The following is an 11,505-nucleotide window of genomic DNA, read 5'->3' on the forward strand; positions in this document are numbered from 1 at the left end:
GCACAATTAAAACACTTTCTTTGGTATATTTTATTTGTATTGAGCTAATTTCAAAACGAAAACATATTCTAGAATCCGCTTATTTTACGATATTCAAGAAAACGTACACTTTCTTTCTATATCTTAATTAAGCGCGCTGTCAAAAATACACCAAGCCGTTCTTTCATAAACATCTCTAGTGCATGATGTTTTGGATCCCGCCCACGTTTTTCATTGGCTCCGTCGTGCCACTCCGGCGTCCGTGATTGGTCCACTCCGCGCAGCGTCTGCGTCAACCTGCTACAGCGGAAGTGAAAGCTTCAGAAGAAATAGTGGCTAGATAAATAAGCATGTTCGGTATTTTAGTATTGCACGTTGTAAATATTTCCTACTAACAAAAATGAATGTTTTTATCTGCGTCGTGTTGTTTCTCGTAAGTGCCGCAGCTGCTAGCAAAAGCGGGGACGATGACTGGGTGCATCTGCCAAATAAATGTGAAGGTAGACTGTCCTAATTTATAATGAATCAGTGTTTTGCTTTAAATACACCATAATCGCTTGCGCATTTCCACACTTATTTTCAGCGCTTGATAAAATCATTTAATGCAATCGCAGACACATTTTACACGATATAATAGGTCTGCGATATATGCTATCATACTCCGTGCAGATGTCCATGTGTATCAATAGCAGTCTGCTTTTTTGTTTCATAACAGTTGTAAGTCGAAAGAGACCATTTGTTTTCATTTTATTAACTATTTCTCGTTTTATTCATTAATTCTAAGAATTCATTCAAAATGTTGCATTGACATACTGGGAAAAATCAAGGGCAGCAGATTTCCTCTTTTCAACAGACCTCACTGGATGTGTCTCAAAACCTAGTGTGAAGCCTACCTAGGCTGCATGTTTGGAACGTTGAATGGGTCTGTAATGACAAACAATGCTGTCTATGTAGGCAGCACACTAGGATTTGAGGCACAGCTGCTTTCTGTTCCTCTTCTGGGGCTGAATATGTTCTGTATGTTTTATAGTGTGCAAATTTCTTAGTATTGAAATGAAGTCTGCATTTGAAGAGACTGGCAAAACAAAAGAAGTGATTGAAACCAACTACCGCTTCCTGGATGACAAAGGTGCACCGCCAATCAAATATGTCAAATCGTAAGTCACTCTTTTTTTTTTTTCTTAATGCAAACTTTGACCTTAAAAAAAATAATTCATCCAAAAATTCTGTCATCATTTACTCACCCTCAAGTTTTTCCCAAACCTGTATGAATTTATTTCTCCTGTTGAACACAAAAGAAGATATTTTGAAGAACGTTGTTAACCAAACAGTTGATGGTAGCCGTTGACTTCCATGGTATTTTTTTATTTTTTTCATACTATGGAAATCAATGGCTATTGTCAACTGTTTGGTTAACAACATTCTTCCACTGATTCTAGTTTAGAAATGCAGGAGTACCATAAAGTAACCATGTTATAGCCTACTGTTTTTGGATGCAGTGTGACTTGTGCATTTTATTAAGCAATGTCCTTTGCTTTTCAGTGATATTCGTTTCATAGAAGTGGTGGAGAATGTTTGCTCAAGGATTATGCAGTACAATCTACACAAAGAGAGAGATGGAAGTAATCGCTTTGCAAAGGTCGGCCACCATTTTTCCTTTTCTTCTACCACATTTGTTTTTGCAGCACTACTTCAGTGATTTTACTTTTTTGGTTCATGAGTGAATGAGATTTGGAATTGATTTTGTGAATGAATACCCCAAGTTGCAATGGCAATTTCATATAATAAATGTAATGTGAAAAATAAGCTTTGAAATTCCAACTGATAATTTAATCTAGTAGTAAATGGATGTATGTAGAATGTACAGTATGCAATTTAGAATTTCAGTTTTGTATTTTTTTACTGTATGCTGTGATGTGTTATACTGCATTATAGCTGGTGAGATCAGGGCTCCGTTCTTCGTATGTCGCTAACTCAGTTAGCAGGATTTGATTGTTGACGATTTTGCTTGATCTTGGATCATTTGGTTCTTCGAAGCTCATCCTGGACTTGCTGTCATAGCAAAAGGTCCTTAAGCTTAAACCTGCTCGGGAGCAGGCTTATTTCATGTAAACAGGATTAGATTGCATCTTTGTAAGCAGAATTGATCATTAAAATCTGTCCTAGCCACCGCTGCTTTATTACAAGATCACCCTACTGGTCCAGAGACAATAATTTAAAATAATAATAATTTAAAAATATTATATATATAATAATAATAATGTTGTGTAGTCTGTATTTGTAACATGGCTGACGAGACGTGAGACGTGCGGATCCATTCGCAAGCTTTTATTAGGCAGAGACGTGGTCGTACAGGCAGGGTCGAAACAATGGCAAACAGGCATGGCAGGGACAAGACAAAGAGTAATCCTAGAACAAGCAAAGGTCGATGATCGGCAAACAGTATCCAGTGGGCAAGGCAAAGAGATAATCCAGGGAACACGGGCTAGAATCCAATACGGGGTAAACAGTGTCCAGACAGCAAGGCACGGGGAAACCTATCAGGGGCTTGGTAGAGTTGCTACGGCTAGGGGAGCGGTAAATGCATACAATACTCGGCAGAGAGGCAGAGAAGTTCCAAGGCTTATAAAGCGTGTGTGATCAGTATGTGCGTGGGATCAGGTGTGCGTGTGATTAGTGCAATGAGTGATTGGTGACAGCTGTGATCAGTGTTGGATGATGGGAAATGAAGTCCAGTGTGGTGTGTGGTGTGAAAGTCCATGTGGTGAGCGAGTGACCTCTGGTGGTGAATGGAAGTGCCGACAGGATTCGTGACAGAGCCCCCCTCCTAAGAGCGGCTTCCAGATGCTCCACACAGTCTTTAATCCAGGAGGGAGGTGGAGCGGAGGCGGAACAGGGGGAGGGATGGAGGGCCAGGTCCTTGTGGAAGCGGAGTGATCTGGGACCGAGGTAGAGCCGGCAGAGCAGGAAGCCAGCGCGGAGCAAGCGGGACTTGAGCCCACCAGGGCGGACCCGAAGATCTCCACGGCGGTGCAGAAGACCACCAGAGCCCGACAGCAGACCACCACGGCGGCGCAGATAGAGCACGAGCCCACCAGGGCGGTGCAGAAGACCACCAGAGCCAGATAGTGGACCACCACAGCGGAGCGGGTGGAACAGAAGACCAGAGAGGAGCAGACGGACCCGAAGACCACCACGACGGATCAGGAACCCACAGCAGAGCCTGGGAACTAGGGAGAATGGAGACACAAGGAGGAGACAGAACATGCACAGACACAAGGACTGAGGTAGGGAACATAGGAAGTTTATAATTAGTCTCCATAGCAGTGACAGGATAGAACGAGAGTTCATTGACGGCCTCCCTAGCCGTGACAGGACAGAACGTGAGTTCAGGGACAGCCCTTCTGGCTGCGACAGGACAGGACGAGAGTTCATTGACGGCCTCCACAGCCGTGACAGGACAGGACGAGAGTTCATTGACGGCCTCCACAGCCGTGACAGGGCAGGACGAGAGTTCAGGGACGGCCTCCTTGGCCGAAACAGGACAGGACGAGGAATCAAGGACGGCCTCTGTGGCCGTGGCAGGGCAAGACGAGAGTTGGTGAGTGGATACCACTGACACCTCCGGAGGTTCTGCAGCGGTTGCCGCCACCTCTGGAGGTTCTACAGCGGTAACAGTCTCCTCGACCGCAACTCGACAGACCGAGAGAACATTGCAGGGCGCCACCACCATACAAGAGGCTGAGGCGAGCCCGGCCGCTTCGGAAGGTTCTGCAGCGTGTGCCGCCACCTCGGGCAGTTCTGCGGTGGTGTACGCAGCCCAAACGCAACAAAGCGGTTCCCATCAGGGGAAGTGCCTCGGACAGGGGAATATGCATAAGAACAGGAGGGTTAGTGTGAGTTGGTTTGGGGATACCAGCAGTGCGTGCAGACACCAGCGGTACATCCCTCAAACTAGACATCAAATTGGGATTGACATGAAGTGACTCTGGAAGGTCAGCCGTGACGGGCTGCGACTCTGGAAGGTCAGCCGTGACGGGCTGCGACTCTGGAAGGTCAGCCGTGACGGGCTGCGACTCTGGAAGGTCAGCCGTGACGGGCTGCGACTCTGGAAGGTCAGCCGTGACGGGCTGCGACTCTGGAAGGTCAGCCGTGACGGGCTGCGACTCTGGAAGGTCAGCCGTGACGGGCTGCGACTCTGGAAGGTCAGCCGTGACGGGAACAGCTGAGACGTGCTGCTGTGACTCTGGGCGAGCAGCGGTGTCGTGCTGCTGTGACTCTGGGCGAGCAGCGGTGTCGTGCTGCTGTGACTCTGGGCGAGCAGCGGTGTCGTGCTGCTGTAGGGGAGCAGCTGTGATTTGGCTCGACCCGTGAATGGCAGCAGTGACCTGATGGGGTGTACTTGTGGCCACCATTTTGTGAATGGGCTCAACTGTCGCCGCCATTTCGTGAGCGCACGCTGGTACGTCTGCCATTTCAGTCACCGACGCAGCGTCGCGTTCCTCTTCCGCAACACCCACAGTAAACAAAGAGCCAGCACACCGCAAAGCATAGTCCATAAAATCCCTTAAACTAACATTAAATTTTCCCTCAGGTAACCATGACTTTATGGGTTCACTTAGTCCAAAACGAAAAATGTCTTTTAGAACCACTTCGTCAAATGGTACTTTGTCAGAAAGCACACAAAACTGAATGACATACTCCTCAATGGATAATCTCCCCTGACGCAGGTCAAGCAGCTGACTGAAGGGGTCCATACCTGACAAAGGTCCGTTAGAAAAGCTGCTGGATCCTGGTGGGGCCGAGTATTCTGTAACATGGCTGACGAGACGTGAGACGTGCGGATCCATTCGCAAGCTTTTATTAGGCAGAGACATGGTCGTACAGGCAGGGTCGAAACAATGGCAAACAGGCATGGCAGGGACAAGACAAAGAGTAATCCTAGAGCAAGCAAAGGTCGATGATCGGCAAACAGTATCCAGTGGGCAAGGCAAAGAGATAATCCAGGGAACACGGGCTAGAATCCAATACGGGGTAAACAGTGTCCAGACAGCAAGGCAAGGGTTAATCCAGGGAACACGGGTAGAACAAACACGGGGAAACCTATCAGGGGCTTGGTAGAGTTGCTACGGCTAGGGGAGCGGTAAATGCATACAATACTCGGCAGAGAGGCAGAGAAGGTCCAAGGCTTATAAAGCGTGTGTGATCAGTATGTGCGTGGGATCAGGTGTGCCTGTGATTAGTGCAATGAGTGATTGGTGACAGCTGTGATCAGTGTTGGATGATGGGAAATGAAGTCCAGTGTGGTGTGTGGTGTGAAAGTCCATGTGGTGAGCGAGTGACCTCTGGTGGTGAATGGAAGTGCCGACAGGATTCGTGACAGTATTACTATAGACACAGCCAGTTTTACTCATTAAAATATTTATTAGTGATGAAATAATTACTTTATAATTGTATTGGAGTCTTACATATGCACTTAATCAGAGTCGTGCATTAATTGAGTGTTGACAGCTATCCAGATGCAGATAACTTGATCTCTTAGAAATCTCTTGGTCACATAAGAAATCTGCTTAAAATATAAAATTAAATGAATTGCTAATTACAGCATTGGTTAACACTTTAGAATAGGGAACACTTATTAACTATTAACTACGACTTTTCCCTCAATAAATTCCTAATTTGCTGCTTATTAATAGTTAGTAAGGTAGTTGTTAAGTTTAGGTATTGGGTAGGATTAGGGATGTAGAATAAGGCATTAATATGTGCTTAATTACTACTAATAAATGGCTAAAATTCTATTAATATGCATGCTAATTAGCAACTAGTTAAGAGACCTTAAAACAACACGAGAACGTGCAATAATCTTAGACATCTTAATCCAGATATTTTAATCTAATACGTAAATTTGTTTGAAGAACCAAATTAGCCAGAGATCAGTTATCAGGATTAGAAGATCTGGAATCTTTCAAATCATCTCAGATGTAATAAGCGACGTACGAAGAACGGGCCCCTGATCATTTGTCTTTCTCTGCTCAGGGTATGTCTGAGACATTCTCTACCTTACATAACCTGGTTAATAAAGGCGTGAAGGTGGTCATGGACATTCCTTTTGAACTGTGGAACGAGACCAGTGCAGAAGTGGCAGATCTCAAAAAACAGGTATGTGAGTGACTGATAAATCTTAGAATTAAGGCTGTTAGTGGGTTAAATTTTGCCACTAATGTGATTAATTGAAAATTTGCTGAAATGTAACAATATTTACACTACCGTTAAAAAATTTGGGGTCATTAAGTTTCTTTTTTTTTAAAGAAATTAATACTTTTATTCAGCATGGATGCTTTAAATTGATTAAAGGTTACAGTAAAGGCATGTATAATGTTACAAAATATATCTATTTCAGATAAATGCTGCTATACCAATTCATCAAATAATCCTGAAAAAAAAATGCATAAGTTTTCACAAAAATATTAATCAGCACAACTGTTTTCAACATTGATAATAATTCTTCGTTTATGTAATTTTTTAACAATATTGTGCAACCGGTATGCTGTTTTTTTTTTCTTGTAAAAATCTTTGATTCTGTTTCTTTTTCAAGCTATAACTTTGATTAGCATAGGTTAATGGAAGTGCAAATAAAAACAATGTATGTGAATGCATGTTTGTGCAGTATATGTACAGGTACATGGGAAGTATGAGACGTGTGCTTTGTTCCCTCAGTGTGACGTGATGGTAGAGCAGTATGAAGAAGTCCTTGAAGACTGGTATAAAGGCAATCAGGAGGAAGATCTCACCACTTACCTGTGTGAAAAACATGTGCTGAAAGGACAAGACACCAGTAATGTGAAACTAACAGCTGTTTTACTCCATCACAACCTCTTTTATAACAGTTAAACCGCTCTAGACATAATATTATGACTAAACCTCTTGATCTCCTTTATCGGCACCAACTTTAAGAGCTGTTGTTTCTGGGAAGACTTTACAGGCTACTCAAGGCCACAGGAGCAGTAATAGTACAGGGATATACTTTAAAACAAATATTCATTTTTTCAAGGAATTAATACTTTTGATAAGCATATCTGTGTGTGTGTGTTAAGTAAAAACTGTACAAAATGTAAGCATTTATCAAATGTAATATAAAATAAGTAATGAATCCTCAGTAAAAAATACTAGTTGGGTTGTAAATGAGCAAATACAAATGATTTGCAGTCTGTCTTCATATGACCAGCTTGTTGCTTCCTGTTATAAAAGATTAATTTGGCATTGTACTGGCCTTTTTTTGCCATTGCTATAGCAACCAATATAGATCTGCCAGAAAAAGACATCACTTCCTGAACACGCAGCTCTGATTTGATCACTTGTTGCTAAAAACAGATACTTCTGACACATACTTACAAACACATACTTCTGATTCTCTCTGCAGGCTGTCTTAAAGAGAACTGGTCTGGGAAAAAGGGAGACACGGCAGCTATCGCAGAGGACAAGAAGAAAAAGAAGGGCAAAAAGAAGAAGGGTAAAGACAGCGAGGATGGGCAGAAAAAGGAGAAAAAGGAGAAGAAGGTGAAGAAGAAGAAGAAAAAGTCCAAGCTGACTGACACTGAGACCAGCAAGCGGAAAACTGAAGAAGCTGGATACACCTCAGATGAGGAGGAGATCCAGAAGAAAGTTCCTCTTAATCAGGATAAAACTGAACTCTGATAGATTTATTTCTTTTTTTTTTTGTCTTTTTTTTCTGACACTTATCTCCTTGATATCTAAATTTATGACTGATACTGAGATGTACACTGAGTTTTAGTCTATTAGAAGAAGGTAATATTGAGGTCCTCATTCTAGATCACTTGTTACATTAACTCCATCCAGGAACAAGCTCAAATCAAATGCCATTTCAAATCCAAAAATGGAATCTAGACCAATCAAACTATACTGTAGCTTGGATGTTTGCTTGTGTTTGTTCTCATGCTGGTTTCATGTCGGTAACATTTTAAACAAGCTGAAATCTTCCTTCCAGAAAAATGTCGGCCTTTGGGGACTAGTGTTTTGAATCAATCAAGTTGGCAAGCTGTTGGAATGGATTCTGGAAATCCTTGTCGTTCTCATCTCTATTACTCTGACTCATCTCACTGATTGTTTCCCCCCCTAAAATTTAGTTTAGGTTATAGATTATGAATTTAGTTAAGCTGTTACTTTTATTTGCCATTGATTTCATAGTTAAAGATCCTTCCTAGATTCCCACTAGGGAAATACATACTTGGAGCTTTTTCAGTATTAATATAATTAGGTGGTGCAAATTTTAAAAGCTATATAAAAATATCTGATTTTTATCTTTTTTCTGTGTAGGAAAATATTTTTAGGTTTACTTTTGTGATGCAACAAATGCATAAAAGATTGTGTTTTGTGATTCAACATAAACTGTTTTTTTTTTTTTTTCTAAATTAATTGTTTGTTTTTTTCTATTCTTCTTCTTCTTCTTTTTTTTTTTTTTTTTAAGCTTGAACAGTCTGAACTTGGCATCTCGTAAAGTCTCTTAATTTCCCACATTTCTCATTTCAGTAATGCAGATAATGGGAGAAACCCTGAGAAAATACTTGGGACCTTTTCTTTCTTTCTTATCCAAATAAGGGTGTACCATTTTTGCTCAATCTGTTCATATTTGTTTTTGTTTTTGCATTTTCTATGTTTATGTATGTGATGTCACTTACAGGGAATGTTTGAGTTACATTTTTATTTAATATTTTCTTCAGCGGTATTGTTTACTTAAGCTGTTTATCTGATATCAGGCGTCGCTATTTCCAAAAGCTGTGTGTGTGTGTGTGTGTGTGAACTCCTGCAGGTGTTTGTATGCCTATTCTGATTACTGTTGTTTGGAGTGTGTGAAAGTTATTGACCTGAGGTTGAACTGTGTATGCAAATGGTGTAATGGGAGGAACATGTGCAGGTTTTGTGTTTCTTGGCAGCAGCTCATTAGCTGAGGCTTTTGATAAGTGTTTGGTGAGGTGTAGATGACTGATGAATAAAAGAGAAAACTGACAACAACTCTTGGGCTGATTAAAAAAAAAAAAAAAAAACTTCAGAAAGAAATGTTTTTAAACTAGTTTTCCTGGCTTCACCACAAGGGGGTGGTAACGCCAAGAAGGAAGAACAAATCCTTGCTTGATGTGAGATTGTAGTCGAGTTTTATTCGAGTGTGCACGTGTCACTGGGACGTTCTGTATGATTTTTACCCTGCGTCGCAGTATGCATACTATCCACCCTATCTTATGCACATTGGGACCAGGGGCGTAAATTTCGTCTAACAGTAGGGGGGGGGACAATATACATAAAATTTCTCGAGCAGTTTTTGAAGGGGACACAAATAATGCAACTAAAATTGTACTTGTAAAGATATGTATGCACAGAGGAAAGCTGCAACTATTAGTGTAGCAGGGAGACTAAGGCGTTATTTTAATGACAAATGAAAGCACATTAATATGATGCGCGAGCGCGAATCTTTGGTCTCGCACAAAACCGGACGCGCGCGCTCAGAAACACGCAGCTCTCGCAAAGAGAAAATAATCACTTCATCCGATGTTTAAGTGAATAAAATAGCCAATTGACAGCCTTAACGTTACTTACTGGAGTTCCACAGCTATTGAGACTTTGTTCTCTCTCTCACCGGACTTGTGTGTGTGATATAAAAGAGGAAAGCATTTGGACCAAAGCACTGTGAGGCAAAGGAGGAGGAGACTCAAAATGTTTCTATACTTAAAACGCATTTTTGCCCCGTTTGTGTTGTTATACTACTTACTCAATTATTTTAAGTATAAAATTTTTTTACAATACACAGCGTGGTTTTTAAATCTTTTTTTTTTTTTTTTTTTTAGGGTGGACAACTCTCAGATAGGGGGGTCTTGTCTATATAATTAAGATTCTATATTTCTATATTAAAATTTGAAAATTAATTAAAAAGCCGTTTAATTTAAGGTGTAATCATTGTATTTAAAACTAACTTGTTTTGTTTGAGCAGTGCTATGCCCTCAAAGAAAAACAACAGAAACGGAACTTATTGATATCCATTAACATTTCTTTCTCATTTTTATTAGAATTAATGTGGATAAACGACATGATGTAATGGTGTGTTATGAAGAGGCTTCAGCGTTGTTCCGTCTGTCACGAGGCCTGTTTATCAGTAAGTGACCCTGCTGCAGTGCAGAAGGCTTCGTCCGCATTTCCACTTCTCAATGTCACATTCCTCTTCTGTTATGTTTGAGCAATCTGTATTATTTGCCCTTCAGTATTGGAGCAAATGGCTATTCACTTGCACAAACACATCTCAATGAATAATTCACAAAAACAAACATCTTGCACCCAGGCTAAAACCTTTTCATTTTTGCTATCAGTAAGAATGAGAGATTCTTCCTATGGCAGATGGAGAAAATCGAGAATTTGATTGTTCTCTAATCTCTGAGAATAAAAATGCTGTCTGAAATTGAAATATTGATCTTTTACATTGCAATCACCTGTTATATTACACGAGAGACAGTAGCCTATGTGTGAGCAAGAATATGAATCTCTCTTTTCTGGGCCTTTGTCTTGTTTTGTTTTGTTTTTGTTTGTTTTTTTCTCTCAGTTTTCAGTGTTTGGCCGTGTCTGGCTATATGAAATCATTTATATGCCCCTGCATGGTTTCCCCTGGATATGGTGCCCAAATAACCACATAATTAATCTCTCTCTTCACCACATTTGAAATCATACAACATCATTTTTGATATATCTGTTTAGCTGATTGTAGAAAATATATATTTTTAAAAATGTTGTTTATTGAACTAATTTAAACCTTTTTTTAATGTTTGTTAACATTTAATTGTAAAGAATTGAGGGCCTTTTTACCCTATTCTTGCCAGAAGTTTATTAATATGTTTAATGCAGATGTTTACTTAAAATGAATACATCAAAAACACTACTGAGTGATAAAGACATAATTTTATAATACAAATGAAAAATGTTTGTGTATGTACAGTCAGTAATATTTTATATATATATATATATATATATATATATATATATATATACAGGTGCTGGTCATATAATTAAAATATCATCAAAAAGTTGATTTATTTCACTAATTCCATTCAAAAAGTGAAACTTGTATATTATATTCATTCATTACACACAGACTGATATATTTCAAATGTTTATTTCTTTTAATTTTGATGATTAGAGCTTACAGCTCATGAAAGTCAAAAATCAGTATCTCAAAATATTAGAATATTACTTAAGACCAATACAAAGAAAGGATTTATAGAAATCTTGGCCAACTGAAAAGTATGAAAATGAAAAGTATGAGCATGTACAGCACTCAATACTTAGTTGGGGCTCCTTTTGCCTGAATTACTGCAGCAATGCGGCGTGGCATGGAGTCGATCAGTCTGTGGCACTGCTCAGGTGTTATGAGAGCCCAGGTTGCTCTGATAGTGGCCTTCAGCTCTTCTGCATTGTTGGGTCTGGTGTCTCTCATCTTCCTCTTGACAATACCCCACAGATTCTCTATGG

General features: G+C 40.4%; 1 protein-coding gene across 2 annotated transcripts; it reads left to right on the forward strand.

The window, feature by feature from the left end:
• The first annotated feature begins 253 nt into the window (after positions 1 to 253).
• On the forward strand, positions 254 to 9,032 carry cnpy3 (canopy FGF signaling regulator 3). 2 transcript variants are annotated; one of them, XM_058768714.1, is made up of 6 exons: positions 254 to 479; positions 1,010 to 1,136; positions 1,522 to 1,618; positions 6,016 to 6,138; positions 6,697 to 6,819; positions 7,400 to 7,672. In XM_058768714.1, the coding sequence occupies exons 1-6, from the start codon at positions 380 to 382 to the stop codon at positions 7,538 to 7,540; spliced, it is 711 nt and encodes a 236-aa protein (XP_058624697.1). In that variant the 5' UTR covers positions 254 to 379; the 3' UTR covers positions 7,541 to 7,672. The 2 variants fall into 2 exon arrangements, with proteins under 2 accessions (XP_058624697.1, XP_058624690.1); XM_058768707.1 differs by having other exon boundaries at positions 257 to 479; positions 6,697 to 6,814; positions 7,400 to 9,032.
• The last annotated feature ends 2,473 nt before the right edge of the window (positions 9,033 to 11,505 follow it).

Source organism: Onychostoma macrolepis, chromosome 01 (assembly GCF_012432095.1).
Source record: "Onychostoma macrolepis isolate SWU-2019 chromosome 01, ASM1243209v1, whole genome shotgun sequence".
Taxonomy (NCBI): Eukaryota; Metazoa; Chordata; class Actinopteri; order Cypriniformes; family Cyprinidae; genus Onychostoma; species Onychostoma macrolepis.